General features: G+C 41.9%; 2 protein-coding genes across 2 annotated transcripts in view; one reads left to right on the top strand and one right to left on the bottom strand.

Annotated features, from left to right (window-relative positions):
• Positions 1-19,012, bottom strand: part of LOC311130633 (thimet oligopeptidase-like) — a 27,880-nt gene extending 8,868 nt beyond the window's left edge. Inside the window, exons 1-7 of the mRNA XM_084163423.1 lie at positions 18,924-19,012; positions 9,393-9,599; positions 8,475-8,623; positions 8,018-8,125; positions 6,260-6,362; positions 5,527-5,684; positions 5,137-5,272 (exon numbers count right to left, since the gene is read on the bottom strand). Coding sequence (XP_084019549.1) covers positions 5,137-5,272; positions 5,527-5,684; positions 6,260-6,362; positions 8,018-8,125; positions 8,475-8,623; positions 9,393-9,599; positions 18,924-18,936 — 874 coding nt within the window. The 5' untranslated portion in view covers positions 18,937-19,012. The remainder of the gene's footprint in view (positions 1-5,136; positions 5,273-5,526; positions 5,685-6,259; positions 6,363-8,017; positions 8,126-8,474; positions 8,624-9,392; positions 9,600-18,923) is intronic.
• On the top strand, positions 18,575-24,067 carry LOC311130634 (small glutamine-rich tetratricopeptide repeat-containing protein alpha-like). Its single transcript, XM_084163424.1, has 13 exons — positions 18,575-18,671; positions 18,944-19,166; positions 19,767-19,915; positions 20,041-20,144; positions 20,231-20,321; positions 20,457-20,556; positions 20,960-21,064; positions 21,175-21,310; positions 21,412-21,474; positions 22,474-22,511; positions 22,674-22,853; positions 23,093-23,215; positions 23,342-24,067. The coding sequence occupies exons 3-12, from the start codon at positions 19,816-19,818 to the stop codon at positions 23,202-23,204; spliced, it is 1,029 nt and encodes a 342-aa protein (XP_084019550.1). The 5' UTR covers positions 18,575-18,671; positions 18,944-19,166; positions 19,767-19,815; the 3' UTR covers positions 23,205-23,215; positions 23,342-24,067.

Here is a 24,067-nt window from a genome sequence, read left to right as displayed (position 1 = left end):
ATGGGTGCAACGCACGCACATTTCGATCAATAAATAGGAGTGAAAATGGGCTTCAATAAAGTTGGTGCAAACTTCCAATGCATTTCAACAGTATTGCCAGATGGCCAGGAATGGATTACATCCATTGTTGAGTATGTTAGCTAAGTGCAAGATAGCTGGTACTACCTAGCTAGTAGCTACTTTTGGCTATACAACATTATAATGCTAGCGAGCCAGGCTAGCTATGATACCACAGATAAAAGGGGAATGATACTGTAGCTAGCTAAATACACCAAGCTAACTTGTAACGTGATGTAGCATGTCAGAGGAAGATGTGCATAGCTCACGTTAGCTAGCTACCTTGCTAACAACAGCTAACTGTAGGCTATTTGCATTTAGGATCAATGCAGGGCAGGCATTGGATACTTGCTTTCAATAATGTTGACTCGAACTGGCTCACTAGCTAGCCAATACATTTCAACTCGGACAAAGATATTGATACAGTGCCTTCAGAAAGTATTCATACCCCTTGACTTATTTCACATTTTGTTGTGTTACAGCCTGAATTCAAAATTGATTATTTTCTCACTCATCTACACACACAATACCCCCAATGACAAAGTGAAAAAATGAAATTTTTGCAAATGTATTGAAAATGAAATACACAATACTTTTGTAGAAGCACCTTTAGTAGAGATTACAGCTGTGAGTCTTTCTAGGGAAATCTCTAAGAGCTTTAGACACATGAATTGCGCAATATTTGCACATTCTTTTAGAAAAATTTAAGCTCTGTCAAATTGGTTGTTGACCATTGCTAGCCAACCATTTTCAGGTCTTGCCATAGATTTTCAAGTAGATTTAAGTCAAAACTGTAACTCGGCCACTCCGGAACATTCACTGTCTTTTTGGTAAGCAACTCCAGTGTAGATTTGGCCTTGTGTTTTAGGTTGCTGTCCTGCTGAAAGGTGAATTAATCTCCCAGTGTCTGGTGGAAAACAGACTGAACCAGGTTTTCCTCTAGATTTTGCTTGTGCTTAGCTCCATTGCATTTATTTTTTATCCTGAAAAACTCCCCAGTCCTTAACAATTACAAACATTCCCATAATATAGGGCGGCAGGTAGCTTAGTGGTTAAGAGCGTTGTGCCAGTAACCGAAAGGTCGCTGGTTCTAATCCCCGAGCCGACTAGGTGAAAAATCTGTCGATGTGCCCTTGAGCAAGGCACTTAACCCTAATTGCTCCTGTAAGACGCTCTGGAAAAGAGCGTCTGCTAAATGACTAAAATGTAAAATAACATGATGCAGCCACCACTACGCTTGAAAATATGGAGTGGTAGTCAGTAATGTGTTGTATTGGATTTGCCCCAAACATAACACTTTGTATTCAGGACAAAAAGTATTTGCTTTGCCACATTTTTTGCAGTATTTTGAGGAAGCCTTGTTGCAAACAGGATGCATGTTTTGAAATATTTTTATTCTGTACAGGCTTCCTTCTTTTCACTCTGTCAATTAGGTTAGTATTGTGCAGTAACTACAATGTTGTTGATCCATCCTCAGTTTTCTCCTATCACAGCCATTAAACTCTAACTGTTTTAAAGTCACCATTGGCCTCATGGTGAAATCCCTGAGCGGTTTCCGTTCTCTCCGGTAACTGAGTTAGGAAGGACCCCTGTATCTTAGTGGGTGTATTGATACACCATCCAAAGTGTAATTAATAACTTCACCATGCTCAAATGGATATTCAATGTCTGCTTCTTTTTTTTTACCCATCTACCAGTAGGTGTCCTTCTTTGCGAGGCATTGGAAAACCTCCCTGGTCTTTGTGGTTTAATCTGTGTTTGAAATTCACTGCTCAACCTTACAGATAACTGTTTGTGTCATTCAAAAAATTATGTTAAACAGTATTTTTGCAGTAAGTCCATGCAATTTATTATGTGACTTGTTAAGCAAATTCTTACTCCTGAACTTATTTAGGTTTGTCATAACAAAAAGGGGTTGAACACTTCAGCTTTTCATTTTTATTCATTTGCAAACATTTCTAAAAACATAATTCCACTTTGACATTATGGGGTATTGTGTGTAGGCCAGTGACTAAAACATCTCAATTAAAATTCACGCTGTAAAACAACAAAATGTGGAAAAAGTCGAGAGGTGTGAATAGTTTCTGAAGAAACTGTAACTAACCCAGATTTGCAAGGTAGGTAGCTAGCTACCTACCTAGCATTCGGGGGCTTCATCTGCTAACCCAAAACAACATGCCTTTTCTTAAATGTTTGTGTATTTTCTAGGGCAAAATAAATGAAGGATGGTACTCGTCTAGCTATGGCACTGGCAACAAATAGCAAAACATGTCAGCAACGTACACAGCTGGTTGCATAGTAAGGGCGTCAGCATCTCTTGCCTGAATCTATTCTGTAGTTACAGTCCCCCTATTAGCATATAAATTATATACTTCCAAACTAGAGAAAGTAATTTTTCACTATATGTTAATTGAGTGGTGCGATTCTATTTCACTTTTTTGTTTTTGATAACTTGTTGAGGGTTGACCTAAAATTTCTGGTGGTAACCCATGGAGTTCCAGGACTGGCGATGGCAAGTCCATTTATGTGGCTTGGCTAGCTAGCTAGTACAGTGGTTTGCGAAAGTATTCACCCCCTTTGCATTTTTCCTATTTTGTTGCCGTACAACCTGGAATTAAAATTGATTTTTGGGGGGGTTTGTATCATTTGATTTACAGAACATGCCTACCACTTTGAAGATGCAAAATATTTGTTATTGTAAAACAAACAAGAAACAAGACAAAAAAACTACTTGATCGTGCATAACTATTCACCCCCCCCCCCCAAGTCAATACTTTGTAGAGCCACCATTTGCAGCAATTACAGCTGTAAGTCTCTTGGGGTATGTCTCTATAAGCTTGGCACATCTAGCCACTGGGATTTTTGCCCATTCTTCAAGGCAAAACTGCTCCAGCTCCTTCAAGTTGAATGGGTTCCACTGGTGTACAGCAATCTTTAAGTCATACCCCAGATTCTCAATTGGATTGAGGTCTAAACTTTGACTAGGCCATTCCAAGACATTGAAATGTTTCCCCTTAAACCACTCAAGTGTTGCTTTAGCAGTATGCTTAGGGTCATTGTCCTGCTGGAAGGTGAAACTCCGTCCCAGTCTCAAATCTCTGGAAGACTGAAACAGGTTTCCCTCAAGAATTTCCCTGTATTTAGTTTCCCAGTCCCTGCCGATGAAAAACAACCCCACAGCATGATGCTGCCACCACCATGCTTCACTGTGGGGATGGTGTTCTTGGGGTGATGAGAGGTGTTGGGTTTGCGCCAGACATAGCATTTTCCTTGATGGCCAAAAAGCTCAATTTTAGTCTCATGTGACCAGAGTACCTTCTTCCATATGTTTGGGGAGTCTCCCACAAGCCTTTTGGCGACCACCAAACGTGTTTGCTTATTTTTTTCTTTAAGCAATGCCTTTTTCTGGCCACTCTTCCGTAAAGTCCAGCTCTGTGGAGTGTACAGCTTAAAGTGGTCCTATGGACAGATACTCCAATCTCCGCTGTGGAGCTTTGCAGCTCCTTCAGAGTTATCTTTGGTTTCTTTGTTGCCTCTCTGATTAATGCCCTCCTTGCCTGGTCCGTGAGTTTTGGTGGGCGGCCCTCTCTTGGCAGGTTTGTTGTGGTGCCATATTCTTTCCATTTTTAAATAATGGATTTAATGGTGCTCTGTGGGATGTTCAAAGTTTCAGATATTTTTTTATAACCAAACTCTGATCTGTACTTCTCCACAACTTTGTCCCTGACCTGTTTGGAGAGCTCCTTGGTCTTCATGTTACCGCTTGCCTGGTGCTGCCCCTTGCTTAGTGGTGTTGCACACTCTGGGGCCTTTCAGAACAGGTGTATATATACTGAGATCATGTGACAGATCATGTGAGACTTAGATTGCACACAGGTGGCTAGGCCCCTTAGTTCCAGTGAAGGGAAATCTTAACGCTACAGCATACAATGACATTCTAGACGATTCTGTGCTTCCAACTTTGTGGCAACAGTTTGGGGAAGGCCTTTTCCTGTTTCAGCATGACAATGCCCCCATGCACAAAGCGAGGTCCATACAGAAATGGTTTGTCGCGATCGGTGTGGAAGATCTTGACTGGCCTGCACAGAGCCCTGACCTCAACCCCATCGAACACCTTTGGGATGAATTGGAACGCCGACTGTGAGCCAGGACTAATCACCCAACATCAGTGCCCGACCTCACTAATGCGCTTGTGGCTGAATGGAAGCAAGTCCCCGCAGCAATGTTCCAACATCTAATGGAAAGCCTTCCCAGAATGAGTGGAGGCTGTTATAACAGCAAAGGGGGGGAAACACAACACGCCCCCAAGGCAACTCTCGTTTGGCTTAAGTCATGATCGCTAAGCATTTCTTAATGACCAAGCTTCAAAATGAGGCCAAATCAGGCAGTTCAGTGGCTCTTTAAAGCTAATTTCCTGCAATTCTACACTTTTTGCCATGGCTTATGCTGTGTTCTTATGCTATCGGAGTGACTCAAACATAACAAAAACAACAGAGGCCCCATGCCATGACAGAAATACCCCTGAATGCATTATTTTGCTGATTGTTAGTTCTCAAAGATGATCTTATTAAAAAAAATATAGGTCCATTATCTTTTCTACATACTTTATATCAGGTGTTAGTCGTTTGAGTTTACACTGAAAACGTTTTCCATCCCGAAAATTATAAAACATTTAAATAGAAAACACTTAGGGCGGCTGGCCCAAGACTTTTCTATGCAGAAAAACATGCATCCTGTGTGCACTGCTGTCATTCCATTTTTGCAATGTGAACCATTTTGTGTTGTAGCAGTTTTGTTTGTAAATGCATAGTTGAGTGTGAGCAATGCCCTCAACAAATACAATATGACATCAATACTTTTACTAAAATGGAACAGGGTGGTTACGGCCAGTGGGGTAAGGGGAGTATAGTGAAGCAGATGAAGCACTACATTGTTTCTGATACAACTGACAGCAGCCTCTGCAGCTATGAATAGTTAATCACAAAACAACTAGCAAAATGTACACTGGTCATTTGGAAATGGAACAACGCACCATAACCTTTCAGTTAGTTGTACCCAGTCTCGATCAGTAACACCCACCTAGGAAGCCGGCCACCTTCTTGCCAGACTTGGCCATGTTCATCTCTAGGACAAAGTCAGCGTGGGTGTTGAAGCCCAGCAGGGAGCTCTTCTGGGCTCTCAACTGCACCAGCTCCTTCAGGATGGCAGAGTTCTTCTACACCAGGGGAAAATGACAGAGGGTGAGGGCTGAAATCCATTCCAGGGGACCATTTTAAGTAACTTTACAGGTTATCCTTGGTGCTCAGAGAATAAACTAAAAAAAAATTGTAAACGTTTCGTGCAGCAGTTCGACTTTCTTTGAGTTTCTCGGGGGCTCTGCGATTTTCTTGTTTCAAGTACTTTCTCTGGTCAACCCTTTCCCAGTACAGGATAGTATCACTGTCTCACACAGAACAGACAATGGCTCACCTCTTTGCAGCGAGAGTTGAAGGCCTCCTCCAGCTTCTTGCGGGTCTCGGGGATGAAGCACTTCTTCATGGTCGGGAAGTAGTGGGGGTACTTGAGCGTGATCTTCAGCTTGTCCCCGTCCTGCTCCAGCGAGCTCAGGAAGTCCTCAGGGAGACCGCCTGAAGTGCATCGTCATACATGTCAGAAGTCATACTTATGGATTTACTTTCAATGTTAGTGCTTTTAGAATCTTCTTTTTTTTAAGCAATCAAATTAGAAACCTGAAAACTCGCTAGATCTTTCATATAGCCAAGAATGAGACATTTAAATTCTACAACAGTTTCCATTAAGTGGGATTCCCCTTAATGTTGATGAATCAGTTAAGGTCGAACGGCACAGCAACTGTCGGTGAAAGTTATGTTTTTGGCATCCTTTTGATCGTTACTGCTACAAGAGAACAGGGAGGCTTCGATAGGTGCCTGTGAGCTTATAGTTTGTAAAGAGCCAGGTTGGGATGAATTTCACTTTGGTTACTTCAGTTCACTTTGAGTCAATTCAGTAGATAGTATACTGAAATTCCAATTCATAGGGCCATCTATTTTTAATGAAGATATTTTAACAAATTGGAATTGATACCAATACTATTAAGTACTATTTAGTTACTATTATTGGATAGTACCTATTATTTATATGAGCAAAGGTCCAACAACAGAAATGGGGTCTGAACTGTTAGGCCCAGTGAACATGGACTCACCCAGCTCCTCTCTGGTGAAAGCCAGACTAGTGGTGTCCTCGTTCAGGTGCTTGTTGAAGTCAATGCACAGGTTGCTCAGCCTCTTCCTGATCCTCTTGACTTCCTGTTTGGATTAGATAGGTAAAGTCAATAAGTTGACAACAGTGAACCTACTGTAGATCAAAGTATGACACGAGTCATTCCACCTCAAAAAGCACAAGAAAGAAGATTGACACCCACCATCTCAGATTGTTCTGAAATCATTTCTGTTAGGAACAGATAAGATTAGCATGCCAATAACATTATTTTGTTGAAAGATTATTTGAACTGTGAGAAATTAAGCTAATCGACTGCACCCAAAATTGGCCATTTCAATGTATAGGATTCATATACTACTCAATAGATATAGCACTAAAACATCCGATTTGGACCAAAACCAAACCTTTTAACAATGATTAAGACGTGAGGAATCCAAATAAATGGTCAAAAGACACCCACAGACCCACCCAAACCTCACACCAAGCCCACCCCAAAGGCCAGTATAAATTCTGTATGTTTGACAAGTAGTATGAAGCTGCGGCTTACAGTATTCTTTATTCATCCTATGTAATGTATTGGTGGTTTTTCCTCCGTTCAGAGAAATTAGCCATTGAAGTCGCTTGCATTTTCCCCCATAAATCACTGTGAAAACACCAGATTTTTCCCAGTAGATGCCGCTGTTCCTGCGGTTACTGCCACACACTTTTATCCATGTCGCTGGTCTCTTGTGTTTATTAAATGGATCACAAAAATGCTTTTGCAACTTTGGGTAGAAAATATATAGTTTTTGCGCATTATGAAAATAAATAGTGTGGTCATCCTCACAAGTCAAGCCAGTCCTCCATGAAAGCAATTCAGTTTGTCCTTCTCTTAGCAACCTAATACTTCAACCCAACAATCGGCAGCTCCCTGAGAGGGTTATCCCTATGGTGCAATTCTCATATGAAGACTTTTCCTACAAGTCCAAAAATGTGATGGAGAAATGGGCTAGAGACTAAAATGTTGTGACAACCCTAATAAAATAATACAATTATAAACCATTACATAGCAGTCTTATGTTTTTCAATAAAATGGTTAGAAAACATTTCTATGTTGTTTGATTAGTGATATTTACCATTAAACCCAACACCATTACAAAACAATATACAGTGTGTATTTGGGACATTGAAACCTTTAGAACTGCTGTTGGTTTGCTTGTTCACCAGAAATGGTCTAACTAATCCAGACCTTTTTGGAAGGGAATAAACTACACACACAGGGGCCGTTTCCTGGACACAGATTAAGCCTAAGAGAAGGACAGTTTGTGTGTGTTTGAATTGCTTTCATGGAGGACTGGCTTGAATTGTATGGATGACCAAACCTTTTCATCATGGACAAAGGCTAATGTTTTATACACAAAGTTGCAAAAGGGTCCATTTAATAAACACAAGAAACCAGCTAAATGGATAAAAGGGTGTGGCAGTAACAGCAGAAACAGCTGCATCGAATGGTCAAAAGTGGTACTTTCACATACATTTATGGGGGAAAAATGCAAGACTTCAATGGCTAATTTCTCTGAACAGGGGGGAAAAACATTACTAAATTCACTGAGAATACATTGCATAGTATGAATAAACAATATTCCAAGCCGCAGTTTCATACTACCTGTCAAACATAGAGAACTGATACTGTATACTGGCCGTTGGGAGTGGGATTGGTGTGGGGTTTGGGGGGGTCCGTGAAAACGGTAAAGTCTCTTACATCCTGTGTTTCTTTGGGCAGGTGGAGGCCGTTTCTTCGGCCCAGCTTGATCAGCCTCTCCATGTACCTCTTGGATTCCTGAGTAAGCGTGTCATCGTCAACCTTCCCCTGTGAGAGGTTAAAAGCAGAACTCAGCCAATGAGAATGATACTCCACCCAACCTTTACGTAGCCATAAGATAATTCTAAAGACAACATGAGGCAATAGCATGTAAAAACATACAGGAATCACCTATCGATATCTTCCTAGGTACAGCTCAACAGGTCGTGGCTCCCCTTTTCCTCTCCTTTATTAGTACTGATCTAATGAAGTGGGAAGATGAAAGCACATGCACTGATTGTATTTTAAGATCAGTGCAGATGAAGAATAAGGAGATGAGGAGAGGAAGCCACTATAGACTATTGACATCTTTTATCTATTGGTACCCTCTGTATTGATCTCATATGGCCCTCCTCACCTCCAGTGCCACGATCCTCCGGTAGACGTCCTCCCTCATGCTCATCTCCACATCAAACTCTGACAGCTTCTTGTCGGCGTCGGTGCTAGCCGTGCGCACGTCCTTGGAGGAGGACACATGCTGGGGGAAGTCCAGCATGTTGCGCTCAACTGGAATAACATGTCAAAATGTAAAAGTGAGCAGGTAATATGAGCGTCATTTTCATTGTAAGTGATACAATTGTCATCATGATACAGTGCATGTCGTGCTTTCTCAGTGCTCAAAGTGCTTTCACACTTAAATAGGGGGACTCAATCCATTACCAATGTGTAGCACGCACAAATAGTTTATAAAACCAGTCTAAACGGATTTGAACACCTGACCATTGTCTGCTTGAAACATAGGCTTAGGTTTTGGGGAATGTGCGTTGTGAGCAAACAGTCTTAAAGGCCTAAAATGATGCAAACAATGATAAAAACAAGCTCTTTTGTACATTTTGAATTAGATATTTTGCTGCTCTGAGTCTATAAAAGGCTACAACTGACTGATTTAACATGTACAGTCCAGTGTCCACTGCCTGTGCCTGGCTTCAACACAATGCCAAAAACACTATTGTAGGGAGCATAGGCTGGTCAGCTAGTCTTTATGTAAATGTGCTGATTTGTCTATACCATTGCATACCAACTTAGACATTTTCCCAATTGCTTACAATGACAGTGGAGTAGATGCTTTGTGTGGTTGCTATGGACTGAACTGCTAGACTGAACCGATTATGTATCCTCAGTTTTGTTTTAGTGAAACCTGCCCATCAGCTACCAACAAAGTGCAGGGACTTGTTCTTTGCCCTCTTTAGCTACATCATAACCTATTAATTTCAATCCACTGTGGTCATACAGGAAAGGGGTTGAAGAAATGATGCTATTTTGGAGTCACACCCACCTGTGTACTCCACCTCCACATCAGCGAGAGCTTTCAGGGTACTCTCATAGGAAACACTGGCCAGGTCCAGGGCCCCGACAAAGTCATACACCTTTTTGGTCTTGGCAATAAGCTCATCTGAGAGCTGATTGATTTGCTCGGGGGTCAGGTCCCAGCGCAGGCGGTTGTCAGCACATAATGGCGCACCACTGCCAGATGCCAACTCTTCTGTTGGGTGAAAGAAAGGTTGGTCATGAGTTGGATGGTTCGTCTTGGAAAAAGGTCTACTTCTAAACCGTGAGGAAGTGTTTGAGGAAATATTTTTTTTTCACTATGCAGGGGATGATTCATGTCATTCAATGGCATGTGGTATGAACTAGGTCTAGTTTCAGCATTGTTCATGCGGTTAGAAGATACTGTGGCAGGTGTACTATCAGATAGTCAACACTACATTTTACATTTTAGTCATTTAGCAGACGCTCTTATCCAGAGTGACTTACAGGAGCAATTAGGGTTAAGTGCCTTGCTTAAGGGCACAGACAGATTTTTCACCTAGTCGGCTCGGGGATTAGAACCGGCGACCTTTCGGTTACTGGCACAACGCTCTTACCCACTAAGCTACATGCCACCCCGTAACACTACAAACACTAGCAACATTTCCCTGTTCCCTTTAAACACTAGCAACCAATTGGCAGTCTGTAAATATAACTGACATTGTTCACATTTCAACTCTTATCTATAGAAACTATGTGGATGTGCATATTAGCTAGCTAATGACATGATAGGCATGAAGAGGTCCAGCACTGCCACCGCACAATGTGTTAACCTCTTAAGGATCTGACCCTTTTTTTCCAATTTTCGCCTAAAATGACATACCCAAATCTAACTGCCTGTAGCTCAAGTCCTAAAGCAAGGACATGCATATTCTTGATACCAGTTGAAAGGAAACACTTTGAAGTTTGTGGAAATGTGAAATTAATGTAGGAGAATATAACACATCATCTTTGAAATGCAAGAGAAAGGCCACAATATAATATTGCAGTTTAGGCGCAATTTAGATTTTGGCCACTAGATGGTAGCAGTGTGTGTGCAAAGTTTCAGATTGATCCAGTGAAGCATCGCAATTTTATTTATTTATTTTATTTAACTAGGCAAGTCAGTTTAGAACAAATTCTTATTTACAATGACGGCCTACAACGGCCAAACCCGGACGACGCTGGGCCAATTGTGCGCCGCCCTATGGGACTCCCAATCACGGCCGGTTGTGATACAGCCTGGAATCAAACCAGGGGGTCTGTAGTGACGCCTCAAGCACTGAGATGCAGTGCCTTAGATCGCTGCGCCATTCAGGAGACCAATACTGGACTATTTTGTATCAGGTCTGCCCAAATGTGCCGAATTGGTCAATTGATACATTTTCAAGTACATAACTATAGAGAACATACAAAAATGATATGGTAATACAAAATGTAAGTTTACAAACTCCCAGAATGTCATACATGATGGATCATTAGCTTATACACTAACTTTCACACATCTAGATGGCCGGGCGGGGTGGGTGTGGAGCCAGAGACAGCAGGGGTTCAAACTGTAGAACCCAGTTCCTACATTTGAATATAAAAATTGATTTTACCAAACAAAACTATGCCACATTTTATATTTGGGACCCTCAGGATGACAAATCAGAGCAAGATTACTGAATGTAAGTACATTACCTTCAGAGGTGAATGTATCAAACCAGTTGCCGTGATACATTTACATTTTACATTTTAGTCATTTAGCAGACGCTCTTATCCAGAGCGACTTACAGTTAGTGAGTGCATACATTTTCATACTGGCCCCCCGTGGGAAACGAACCCACAACCCTGGCATTGCAAGCGCCATGCTCTACCAACTGAGCTACGGGGACTGTTGTTGCGCTGTTGTGCACTCTCCTCAAACAATAGCATGGTATTTTGTCACTGTAATAGCTACTGTAAATTGGACGGATAAACCATGTGATTCTATGTTTAGTGGAGATCTTCGGTGTATAAAGTGACGCGGGAGGGCAAAAAAGCATCTAACGACACATGAGCAGTGATACTGGCCTTCTATTAGAAGGCGCTGCAGGAACGCCTCTCTGCAAACTATGATGCTGAGACAAAATAAATAACTGTCTAAATTACAGACCTGCTCATCCAATGCATTCAGGGCAATGCTGAAATTGTTGGAAAATTATTGGCACTGTCTATTTGTATTTATTTGTATTTTTTTGGGGGGTAGATCAGCTTTAATCTTATGTTTCACCGAGTCGTGACTGAACGCCGACATGGATAACATCCAGCTGGCAGGATATACGCTACATCGGCAGGATAGAACGGCTGACTCCGATAAGACAAGGGGTGGCGGTCTGTGTATATTTGTAAACAACAGCTGGTGCATAAAATCTAATACTAAGGAAGTCTCGAGGTTTTGCTCGCCTGAGGTAGAGTATCTGTGCACCACACTATTTACCAAGAGAGTTCTCATCTATATTTTTCGTAGCTGTCTATTTACCACCACAAACCGATGCTGGCAATAAGATTGCACTCAATGAGCTGTTTAAGGCCATAAGTAAACAGGAAAACGTTCATCCAGAGGCAGTGCTCCTAGTGGCCGGGGACTTTAATATAGGGAAACTTAAATCCGTTCTACCTAATTTCTACCAGCATGTTAAATGTGCAACCAGAGGGTGAAAAAAATTAAAAATAAACTCTAGACCACCTTTACTCCACACACAGAGACGCATACAAAGCTCTCCCTCGCCCTCCATTTGGCAAATCTGACCATAACTCTATCCTCCTGATTCCTGCTTATAAGCAAAAACTAAAGCAGGAAGCACCAGTGACTTGGTTAATAAGGAGGTGGTCAGAAGACGCAGATGCTAAGCTACAGGACTGTTTTGCTTGCACAGATTGGAATATGTTCTGGGATTCTTCTGATAGCATTGAGGAGTACGCCACATCAGTCACTGGCTTCATCAATAAGTGCATCGATGACGTCGTCCCCACAGTGACCGTACGTACATACCCCAACCAGAAGCCATGGAATACAGGCAACATCCGCACTGAGCTAAAGGGTAGAGCTGCCGCTTTCAAGGAGCGGGATTCTAACCCGGACGCTTATAAGAATTCCCGCTATGCCCTCCGACGAACCATCAATCAGGCAAAGAGTCAATACAGGACTAAGATTGAATCGTACTACACCGGCTCCGACGATGTGGCAGGGCTTGAATGCTATAACAGACTACAAAGGGAAGCACAGCTGCGAGCTGTCCAGTGACACAAGCCTACCAGACGAGCTAAACCACTTCTATGCTCGCTTCGAGGCAAGCAACACTGAAGCATGCATGAGAGCATCAGTTGTTCCGGATGACTATGTGATCACGCTCTCCGTAGCCGATGTGAGTAAGACTTTTAAGCAGGTCAACATTCACAAGGCCGCAGGGCCAGACGGATTACCAGGACGTGTACTCCGAGCATGCGCTGACCAACTGGCAAGTGTCTTCACTGACATTTCCAACATGTCCCTGACTGAGTCTGTAATACCAACATGTTTCAAGCAGACCACCATAGTCCCTGTGCCCAAGAACTCTAAGATAACCTGCCTAAATGACTACCGACCCGTAGCACTCACGTCTGTAGCCATGAAGTTCTTTGAAAGGCTGGTCATGGCTCACATCAACACCATTATCCCAGAAACCCTAGACCCACTCCAATTTGCATACCGCCCCAACAGATCCACAGATGATGCAATCTCTATTGCACTCCACACTGCCCTTTCCCTGGACAAGAGGAACACCTACGTGAGAATGCTATTCATTGACTACAGCTCAGCGTTCAACACCATAGTGCCCTCAAAGCTCATCACTAAGCTAAGGATCCTGGGACTAAACACCTCCCTCTGCAACTGTATCCTGGACTTCCTGACGGGCCGCCCCCAGGTGGTAAGGGTAGGTAACAACACATCTGCCATGCTGTTCCTCAACACGGGGGCCCCTCAGGGGTGCGTGCTCAGTCCCCTCCTGTACTCCCTGTTCACCCATGACTGCATGGCCAGGCACGACTCCAACACCATCATAATGTTTGCTGACGACACAACAGTGTTAGGCCTGATCACCGACAACGATGAGACAGCCTATAGGGAGGAGGTCAGAGACCTGGCCGTGTGGTGCCAGGATAACAACCTCTCCCTCAACGTGACCAAGACAAAGGAGATGATTGTGGACTACAGGAAAAAGAGGACTGAGCACGCCACCATTCTCATCAACAGGGCTGTAGTGGAACAGGTTGAGAGCTTCAAGTTCCTTGGTGTCCACATCACCAACGAACTATCATGGTCCAAACACACCAAGACAGTTGTGAAGAGGGCACGACAAAGCCTATTCCCCCTCAGAAGACTGAAAAGATTTGGCATGGGTCCTCAGATCCTCAAAACGTTCTACAGCTGCACCATCGAGAGCATCCTGACTGGTTGCATCACCGCCTGGTATGGCAACTGCTCGGCCTCTGACCACAAGGCACTACAGAGGGTAGTGCGTACGGCCCAGTACATCACTGGGGCCAAGCTTCCTGCCATCCAGGACCTCTATACCAGGCGGTGTCAGAGGAAGGCCCTCAAAATTGTTAAAGACTCCAGCCACCCTAGTCATGGACTGTTCTCTCTGCTACCGCATGGCAAGCGGTACCGGAGTGCCAAGTCTAGGTCCAAAAGGCTTCTCAACAGCTTCTACCCCCAAGCCATAAGACTCCTGAACAGCTAATCATGGCTACCCGGACTACTTGCACTGCCCCCCTACCCCCACCCCATCTTTTTACGCTGCTGCTACTCTGTTAATTATTTATGCATAGTCACTTTAACTCTACCCACATGTACATATTACCTCAACTAGCCGGTGCCCCTGCACATTGACTCTGCACCGGTACCCCCCTGTATATAGCCTCCCTACTGTTATTTTATTTTACTTCTGCTCTTTTTTTCTCAACACTTTTTTGTTGTTGTTTTATTTTACGTTTTTATTAAAAAAATAAATGCATTGTTGGTTAAGGGCTGTAAGTAAGCATTTCACGGTAATGTCTACACCTGTTGTATTCGGCGCATGTGGCAAATAAAATTTGATTTGAGATGCACTCACACCTGTCTGCTGCCATTCTTAAGCAAGCTCTGCACTGGTGGTGCCCCGATCCCGCAGCTGAATCAACTTTAGGAGACGGTCCTGGCGCTTGCTGGACTTTCTTGGGAGCCCTGACGCCTTCTTCACAACAATTGAACCTCTCTCCTTGAAGTTCTTTATGATCCGATAAATGGTTGATTTAGGTGCAATCTTACTAGCAGCAATATCCTTGTGTGAAGCCCTTTTTGTGCAAAGCAATGATGACAGCACGTGTTTCCTTGCAGATAACCATGGTTAACAGAGGAAGAACAATGATTTCAAGCACCACCCTCCTTTTAAAGCTTCCAGTCTGTTATTCTAACTAAATCAGCATGACAGAGTGATCTCCAGCCTTGTCCTCGTCAACACTCTCACCTGTGTTAATGAGAGAATCACTGACATGATGGCAGCTGGTCCTTTTGTGGCAGGGCTGAAATGCAGTGGAAATGTTTTTGGGGGATTAAGTTTATTTTCATGGCAAAGAGGGACTTTGCAATTAATTGCAATTCATCTGATCACTCTTCATGACATTCTGGAGGATATGCAAATTGCCATCATCAAAACTGAGGTAGCAGACTGTGAAAATTAGTATGTGTCATTCTCAAAACTTTTGACCACGACTGTAGAATTGTTGAATGAGTTTTCTGTAAACAATAGATATTATATTCCTTCTCTTTGAGCCATGTAAATATTGTTATTATTTTGTTATTATCTGCTAAGCCATTACAATTATAACTGGCTATACTAATTTCACCACTTACCATAATGCGATACAAGTTTCAAATCTCTTTCTCACAATATATGTTTGTAAATTTACCAATAAAAAGTACCATAGTGATTGAGTGTCCATATAGCTCTACCATGATATTTGCATTGCTACTAAGTAACCCTCCAATTGTTCTCCACTATTCCCCCCGCTAAAGCCCCTCCCCATCCCAAGTTGGGTTGTCATCCCAGTGATCGGCATACCACCCCTGTCCCCCCAGGCACCCCAGGAGGCCAGGACCCGTCCTTCGAAAACAGCACACAGTGCCACCCACAAAACAGAAGCAGGTCAACAGCCAAAAGCATTTCCAATGCTCTCACCTCAATTAGCTTTTTTAAATATACACTACCGTTCAAAAGTTTGGGGTCACTTAGAAATGTCCTTGTTTTCAAAAGAAATGCATTTTTTGTGTCCATTAAAATAACATCAAATTGTTCAGAAATACAGTGTAGACATTGTTAATGTTGTAAATGGCTATTGTAGCTTGAAACAGCTGATTTTTAATGGAATATCTACATAGGCGTACAGAGCCCCATTATCAGCAACCATCAGTCCTGTGTTCCAATGGCTAATCCAAGTTGATCATTTTAAAAGGCAAATTGATCATTAGAAAACCCTTTTGCAATTATGTTAGCACAGCTGAAAACTCGTCAATCTATTCTTGTTCTGAGAAATGAAGGCTATTCCATGAAAGAAATTGCCAAGAAACTGAAGATCTCGTACAGCGCTGTGTACTACTCCCTTCACAGAACAGCGCAAACTGGCTCTAACCAGAATAGAAAGAGGAGTGGGAGGCCTCGGTGCACAACTGAGCAAGAGGACAAATACATTAGAGTGTCTAGTTTGAGAAACAGGCGCCTCACAGGTCCTCAACTGGCAGCTTCATTAAATAGTACCCGCAAAACACCAGTCTCAACGTCAACAGTGAAGAGACGACTCCGGGATGCTGACCTTCTAGGCAGAGTTGCAAAGAAAAAGCCATATCTCAGACTGCCCATCTTAATCTTTTATTTTTATTGGCCAGTCTGAGATATGGCTTTTTCTTTGCAACTCTGCCTAGAAGGTCAGCAAAAATAAATTAGATGTATACTTTGTTTTAAAATGTATATCCCTCATCTGCACAAAATTGAAAGCTCTCTCTCACAACCTCTGCTCACACAAATAGGTTCTGGGATATGCAACCATTTCCTTTCTCACTCACTTAACATCACACTTTTCCAAACACAAAAACGCACACCACACCTTCCATCACAATACATCCACACATACTGTGCCTTCTATGTCTTCTGTTTGCTATGTTTTTATCTCCGCTATGTTGATTGAATACTTGTGTTCTAATTAGTTATATTTGAAGATGTATTATTTCGCTTGTTATCCTTTCTTGTAATGCCGTCTTATCTCTTTATAAAATACTATAAATGTTTTATTATTACAATCCCTACCATGGCTAGTATTGGGTGTTCCATTTTTCGACTCCTCTATTAGAACTTTCAGAATAGCCATGGAGTGGTCTTTCTGTCGCGGAACATTTGGTTATCGACTACGAGAGCAACACGCTTCCGCTTTAATCTATTTTCCTTGAAGATTGGGTACAGAACTTTGCACCGTTCTGCAATCTCCCTCGGGAACTGATCATTCAGGCCTATTTTCTCTTGGAGATTGATTCTCCTCGTTTATCCTCCGTCATGTTTGAGTGTTGCTTGTTGTTGTAATATTTGTCGATACATTTCTCTAGCCTTATGATTTGTTTTGTGTTATCATCCAGATTGAATGTTATTACCCACGAGTATATAAAGTGCTCTTATTTAGTCTAACTTATTGATATTGAATATTACGTTTTTATCTTGAGGTGATTCGCACCGCTGTGTGTTCAATACGCCATCTTGTCATGTGACCTACCAAAACTGTGTTACATGGCGCCACCTATGGTTAGCGCAGGCCAAACTCCATTATACACCATTAGAGAACAACCTGCAGAAGATAGTGACGTTAAAAATATCTCCAGTTTCCGTGTGGTTTTTCAGTTGTGTTAGTTACAACAGCCCATAGGCCTACAATCTTATTTCCCCCCTAATCGATATACGTTTTTGGTGTGTGTGCAGTTTATAAGGTGCTCAATTAAAAAAAAGATACAAGTAATACTATTGTTGCACATGTATGAGTAGATAAACATAACATTTACTGTTGTTCTCATTATAATCACGAACTGTTTCTGCATATTGGTTATGTGGGAAATTATTATCTTATATTTTAGATGTGCTGTTAGCTTAATAAGAAAGCATTAATGATCAAACATAATAGGTTTGTACTGTACTGATATAGATTGTTTAATATAACAAGCTGTGATTAATGTGGGGAACCATTAGGGGGTAGGCTGAGATAGGCTTGTGACTCACTCACACAAACACTGCCTCTTTGTTAAACCGCTCAACGACAAAGTACTGCAACATGAAGAAGAAAACTATGTCTGAGGTTGCTGACTTTGTAAAGATAACAACTAATGCCTGGCAACAGTGAAGCGCCAAGGGGCTGGGACCAGCCTGAGCTCCAACGATAGGCTGGGTAAGTTTAAACCAAGCCCAGCCTCTACTCTGATAGGCCTGCCTGAAGCAGGAACTACCTCTGTCAGAGTATTTAAAGAAGAACTTATAACAATGGCTCAGTTCTCTGACTGCCCTGCGTGGTGTTTCAGTGGACCCGTATATACGAACATCATATTTACCATTGAAGTGTTTTGCATTAATTAAAATACTAGTAAATCTTAGAAGACGTGTGTTCACCTCTTTTTGTTCCTATACCAGATTTGAATTGACGCAACTTAACAGTTAGGACACGTTAACTGTGTTTTGACATTGGGATATTTATCAATATGTCTTGTTAACAGGAAGCAGCGACAGAATAATTTTGTTTCCTTCTGTTTTAGTAATATAAAATTGAACTTTCAACATTAATTTCCAATGGTATTGTACTTAATCAGGTAAAAACTGCTGAATGAGTCCAAAAACGTCCTGCGATTGGTTTATTTTGATGATATACCAGAAATCACCAAAAAGGGTTTGCCCTACCTACTAATGGCACGTATAATTAATTAAACATAATTTCCAAACATGAGTCTGTTGTAGACCCATGCAGTTCCTCAGAGGTCAGTTCCTCTCTGCTTACACCATGTCAAAATAAAACTCCCCCACAAGTTCTTGCTTTTCTGTGCAGGTATGGCGCACATGCAGGACTTTTATTTTGACAGTGAGCGGGAGAGGAAGTGAGTCTACAACAGACCCACGTTTGATTTATGTTTTATTTAGATGTTTTTTTCTCTCGATTCCCCACCCCTGCATAAGAACCAACCCTTCGGATAATCGGCAGAGTAAGTTGAAATTGAATTTTATTTCACTTCTGTCTTCCGGCAGACTATTCCGTTATTTTGTAAGCTATTTCCTAGCTAAACTAGTGTGTAAATATAGTGTTGCTAAAAGCAGGTAGCTTCTAGTATTCAGAAAACCAGAAAGTGTTAGAAAGCCAAGCACAGACGTATGAATATGCAAAACTTTGAGAGTTAGTATTCATTTGGCAATGAAGTGTTAGGAAATAATGTAACATGAATGAATTTCGTACTCACCTGTCGGTGTCATCTTTCAGAAAACCGAGTTGCAACGTTTTCAGAGCGCTTTGCAGCCTGTGTTTGCCGATACAGCGACTGCGTAGTGAGCATGCTTCAGCTACGCAGTTATGACGTCTAACACTTGCGACGAAAATCAACACCTTTTTTGCTAGCATCACCAGACCATCAGCATAGATGCCTTTCTAATATCACTCTGGCACCACCAGCTACTGCAAGGAACACCTGAAGCAAAGGCAACTGGTAAGGATAATTTTTGCTAGCTAACATTTGTATTATCGTCTGTTGTGTTGTGTGTCATAATGTTTCGTTATTTAAACCACATGTCAATGTCAACGAAATGTTATTGGCGTCATGTCAGAAAAGCTATCTAATACTAAGTTGGCTAGATAACTAGCTAACGTTATTTAGCTACAAACTAGATAGATAGCCCTAGCTAAGATATCCACGTAGCTAAGCTTAATCAGTTCCCATGCACGTAAGCAAAACTATACAGCTAGCTTGTTAATTTGGCAATAGTATTCACGGAGTGCTTTCACATTAGCTCTGTTAGCCTTATTAGCTAGCAGCAGCCGACCATAAGTAACTTGCTAGAACATTCTAGCTAGCTAGCGACGTCTTGCCAAGTTATCAAATGTACAAGCTAACGTTACCTAGTTATTAGCCTAGGATTAAGAAGTTAAGCTATCTAAACAGATGACATGGTAACGTGAAGGTTTATTTGTTATAATACCGATATGTCTCCGCTAAGTTAACGTTACTGTTGTAACTACCTACAATATATTCCAACCAGTTTACAATGGAGATGTACTTATAACATAATCTTATCTCTTTCTTCTTCAGGGTCCCTCACAATACACATTCTACTGAGAGGTTTGGACCTCAATCCAAAATGACTGACACAAAGCGTCTTGCCTTCTCCATCATTCAGTTTCTTCATGATCAACTGGGCTCTGGGAGTCTATCGTCAGATGCTCAGGAAAGTTTAGAAGGTAAGTTTGAGTTGGGAAGCCAAGATTCAGTACAAGGAGATGAGCTCTCAGCCTATGTTGGAAGATGGTCAGGGACTCAACTGTGTCCAGTCATTTCCATTTCTCAATATCTGATGCTTTCTTAGTTGCAGTCCAATGCCTGGAGACAGCCTTCGATGTCTCGACCGACGACCAGACCCTAGCTGTCACTCAAACGTTACCAGAGATTTTTGCCTCTGCGACACTGAAGGTAAACTGAAAAGACATCCACTTTATATGAAGGTGAATATGTGGTCAATAGGTTTTTGTCTCAAATGTGTTGACTGTCTGTTGCAGCATCCAAACACCCCCCACGTGAAAATAAACACAGCCACAGATTCCCCCACTGAGGAGGAAGTAGCAGAGGCTGAGCGACTCAAAACTGACGGTAGGACCTTCCCTGTAAATAGTTTGTACATTACTCAGTCTTTATTATAAGCTCTCTTCAAATGTGTCAATGGTTAAGAGCTGTTGATAGGCCTATACTTTCGTCTGGCTAATAATTTTTTTTTTTTCATGGCAGGCAATGATCAAATGAAGGTTGAGAACTATGGGGCAGCTGTGGAATTCTACTCAAAGGCTATTGCCATAAACCCCCGGAATGCAGTTTACTACTGCAACAGGTATTGACCAACAAACTCCTGAACTTGTAGGATAATATGACAATTAGATACACATTGTGTATATTTTGTCGATTTCCAGGCTCTGTCGTAGCCGGCCGCGACTGGGAGGCCCATGGGGTGGCGCACAATTGGCCCAGGGTAGGGGAGGGAATGGCCGGCAGGGATGTAGCTCAGTTGGTTGAGCATGGCGTTTGCAATGGCAGGGCTGTGGGTTCGATTCCCACGGGGGGCCAGTATGAAAAAAATTATGTATGCACTCAGTAACTGTAAGTCGCTCTGGATAAGAGCGTCTGCTAAAATGACAAAAATGTAAATGTATGCAGTTTTCGTCAAGCAATGAAAATGAATTCACATTTTTGTTTTTATGTAAGCTACTGCTAATTGTACGGTTTGCTTTTGTTAGGGCTGCTGCATACAGCAAACTAGGCAACTACGCTGGAGCAGTGCAGGACTGTGAACTTGCCATTGGGATTGACCCAAACTACAGCAAAGCATATGGAAGAATGGGGTATGTTAGACATTAGTGTTCAATATTACTGTGGACATGGGCCAGTGTGTTGCTGATTTGTTATTGACTGATGGTTGACTTACATTGACTTCAACGTCCCATGCTTCCAGTTTGGCTCTAGCCAGTTTAAACAAACACACAGAAGCTGTAAGTTATTACAAGAAAGCCCTGGAGTTGGACCCAGAGAACGACACCTACAAATCCAACCTGAAAATAGCAGAGCAGAAAATGGAGACTCCAAGCCCAGTAAGTTGATAACATCTCAACCACTATGGAGAATACATATCAGCTGTACACATGTGTAATGTATCATTGTTGATCATGTTGTTCTTTCTTATCTCCTTCAGACAGGGGGAGTGGGAGGAGTTGATCTGGCTGGTTTGCTCAGTAACCCTGGTTTCATGAACATGGTGAGTTCCATTTATTAAAACTGGCCCTTTCAAATGGAAAATACTAGGAACAACAAGGCAGATACAGGATAATACTATAATGCTGTGTTCATAACAAATGGGAAACTCAGCAAATACTACTTGTAAACTGGGAGCAACAAGTTGTGTGCATTCAAGTGCTTTGAACTTGTAGAGATTGGCAAATGGCAAACAAGCTGTGTCAACCATAAACGAAAAGTACAGCTATCACACAAGTAAACAAATTAGTGTTCAAAACCCATATAAATAGATTGTTTTTTAAATATCATTTGTTGTTGGAATTAACTGCTGAAATGCTGTTATCAAGTTAATTTCCTTAATTGGTGGTGTCAGAGTTCAGCATGTGGGAGAAGTCGGAGCTTAGGGATGATAGACGAGTTTCCCACTAGTAATTACAAGTTGTAGGGGGGTTGAAGTGGATTTTTACCAGTTGTATGCTCGTATTTATGAGATGTCATGAACGCAGCATAATGCTGCATTCATCACACAAGTGGGAAACATGCTGCTTTCAAGACAACTTGGAACTGTGAAAAAACAAGCTCCAAGGGAGGAAAAAAATAGATTTGAACGGTCATCCAACTCGGAATTACAAGTAGGAAACTCGGGCATCATCATAGAGCTCCGACTTCTCCGTCATGAAAATCACTGATGTCACAGCAACAAAAAACATGGCGACCTTCGTTTATGGTAAAAAAAAATATGTATTGTCACCTTATGCATTTCCTCTCTTCTTCAAACAATTTAGCAGGAAGTTTATAGCATCTCTGCAGGTGTTTTTGTGCTCTGCACGAAGCCAAACAAACAAAAGTTTCCCACAGGCGTCCATGTTTTAGTAATTATGAGTTGGAGGGGCATTCAAGTGGATTTTTCCCAGTCGTATGCTCATATTTACGAGACGTCATGAACACAGCATATGTAGAAAAGGTTTGCCAAAGAGTAGAACTCATATTGACATTAATTGTTACGGCTGCTTTATCCTAGGCATCTGGTTTGATGAACAACCCACAAGTACAGCAACTGTAAGTTATCCATTAATTTTCTATCAAATACATTCTCTTTTTAGATGTAGCGCAAGGACTTCGTAAATGCACTCTGAGATTCCATAATTACTTGTGAAATGTAGGTAGCTTTTAGAGTTAATGCATGTAGAATATACCACCTTTCTTGTCTGTGTTGTACAGGATGTCGGGGATGATGTCAGGGGCTTACGGGCCAATGGGACCTCCAGCAGCGCCTGGAGTAGGGCCTGGCTTAGGTGCAGGACCAGGGCCTGTACCAGGGTTAGGGTTGGGAGCCGGACCGGCAGCAGGAGTTGGAGTAGGGGGAGCGGGTCCAGGTGACATCTCTGGTCTCATCCAAGCGTAAGTCTACCACTAGCTCTACTCAGTCTGTGCCAAATATTACTTGTGTATTATATTATTTGTTATTACATTAGGCTATATTATTGTATGCTATACCAATGACATCAGTTATAAAGACATGAAAACGTTTGACATGTATGAGTGTTAATAAAATGCACTGATTAATGTATTACTTTTTTTGTGACTTGTACTTGGTAACTGCCATTCCATCACCTCGCTGTAACCATGTTTTTATTTAGGGGCCAACAATTTGCGCAGCAGATGCAACAGCAGAACCCAGAGCTAATTGAACAGCTGAGGAGTCAAATTCGCAGCCGGCCGCCTAGCGCTAGCAACGATGAGCAACCTTGACCCGCAGACGGGTAAGATTAACATTTTAAAATGACATTTGATTATGGGTTGGTCCATGTATCGTAGAGTTGTTTTTCTGTTGTACAAATTGCACATGTAGCTAATCCTAAAACAATCTGCTCTTTGTTTTCTGACAGAGGAAGATTTGTGTGTGGAAAAGTGAAGACCGCCATTGTCCTTTTTTATCAGTTGTATTATTCTCACAACTCTGGGGACAAAAAGCTTTTCATCACTGAGTAATTATTGCATGTGCACCCCCCCTTCCAAGGAAACCGATCAGTAAAACTTTGCAGAAATTATCGAATTTGATAAAACCGTTGTCAACAGATATCTAGTCTGAGGTGTCTGGTTTGAGTGGAACGTCACCTCGGTTGTACTCCAATCTGCAATGTCACACCAATGTAGCACTTGGTTTAACTGTTTAATGTTACTAATCCTTGCTAGTGAACTGTTGTCAAAACTGAATCACTACCCCTCCAGTGGACTAAATGCAGTTGCATCACTTGAGTTTTGTCATTTCAGTTACACAACAACAAATTATTATGTGATGATACAGTTCAGCAGCCACCTCAATTTGAGAAGCATCTATTTGTACAGAGATATACTGGTAGGCAGGGATGGCATGTAGAGTACTGTCAACATTATGGGAATTAAATGGAACATTTCAAATAGGACCTTATGGTTGTTGTCTATTGTAATCCAGGAGTTGTTTCAGCATTTTTCTTGAGTTGCAGGATAACATCTCCAGTCCACTTTGTTCTTATTTTGTCATGAGAAATGTCAGTGTCAAATTAGTTTTTTTCTAACATGGGTGGCTGTCTGTTTTTGTTCCCAATCTTTGATTAAATCATACTGGTAACTTA

This window comes from Coregonus lavaretus (genome assembly GCF_964263955.1).
Source record: "Coregonus lavaretus genome assembly, chromosome: 6".
NCBI classification, from domain to species: domain Eukaryota; kingdom Metazoa; phylum Chordata; class Actinopteri; order Salmoniformes; family Salmonidae; genus Coregonus; species Coregonus lavaretus.
This window is presented reverse-complemented; position numbering and strand designations above follow the sequence as displayed.

Excerpts from the sequence above, each read along its gene's own strand:
- LOC311130634 (XM_084163424.1), top strand. The coding sequence starts at position 19,816 with ATGACTGACACAAAGCGTCTTGCCTTCTCCATCATTCAGTTTCTTCAT. Across the intron at positions 19,916-20,040 it reads TGCTCAGGAAAGTTTAGAAG|TTGCAGTCCAATGCCTGGAG; the intron begins GTAAGTTTGAGT and ends ATGCTTTCTTAG. Across the intron at positions 20,322-20,456 it reads TGAGCGACTCAAAACTGACG|GCAATGATCAAATGAAGGTT; the intron begins GTAGGACCTTCC and ends TTTTCATGGCAG.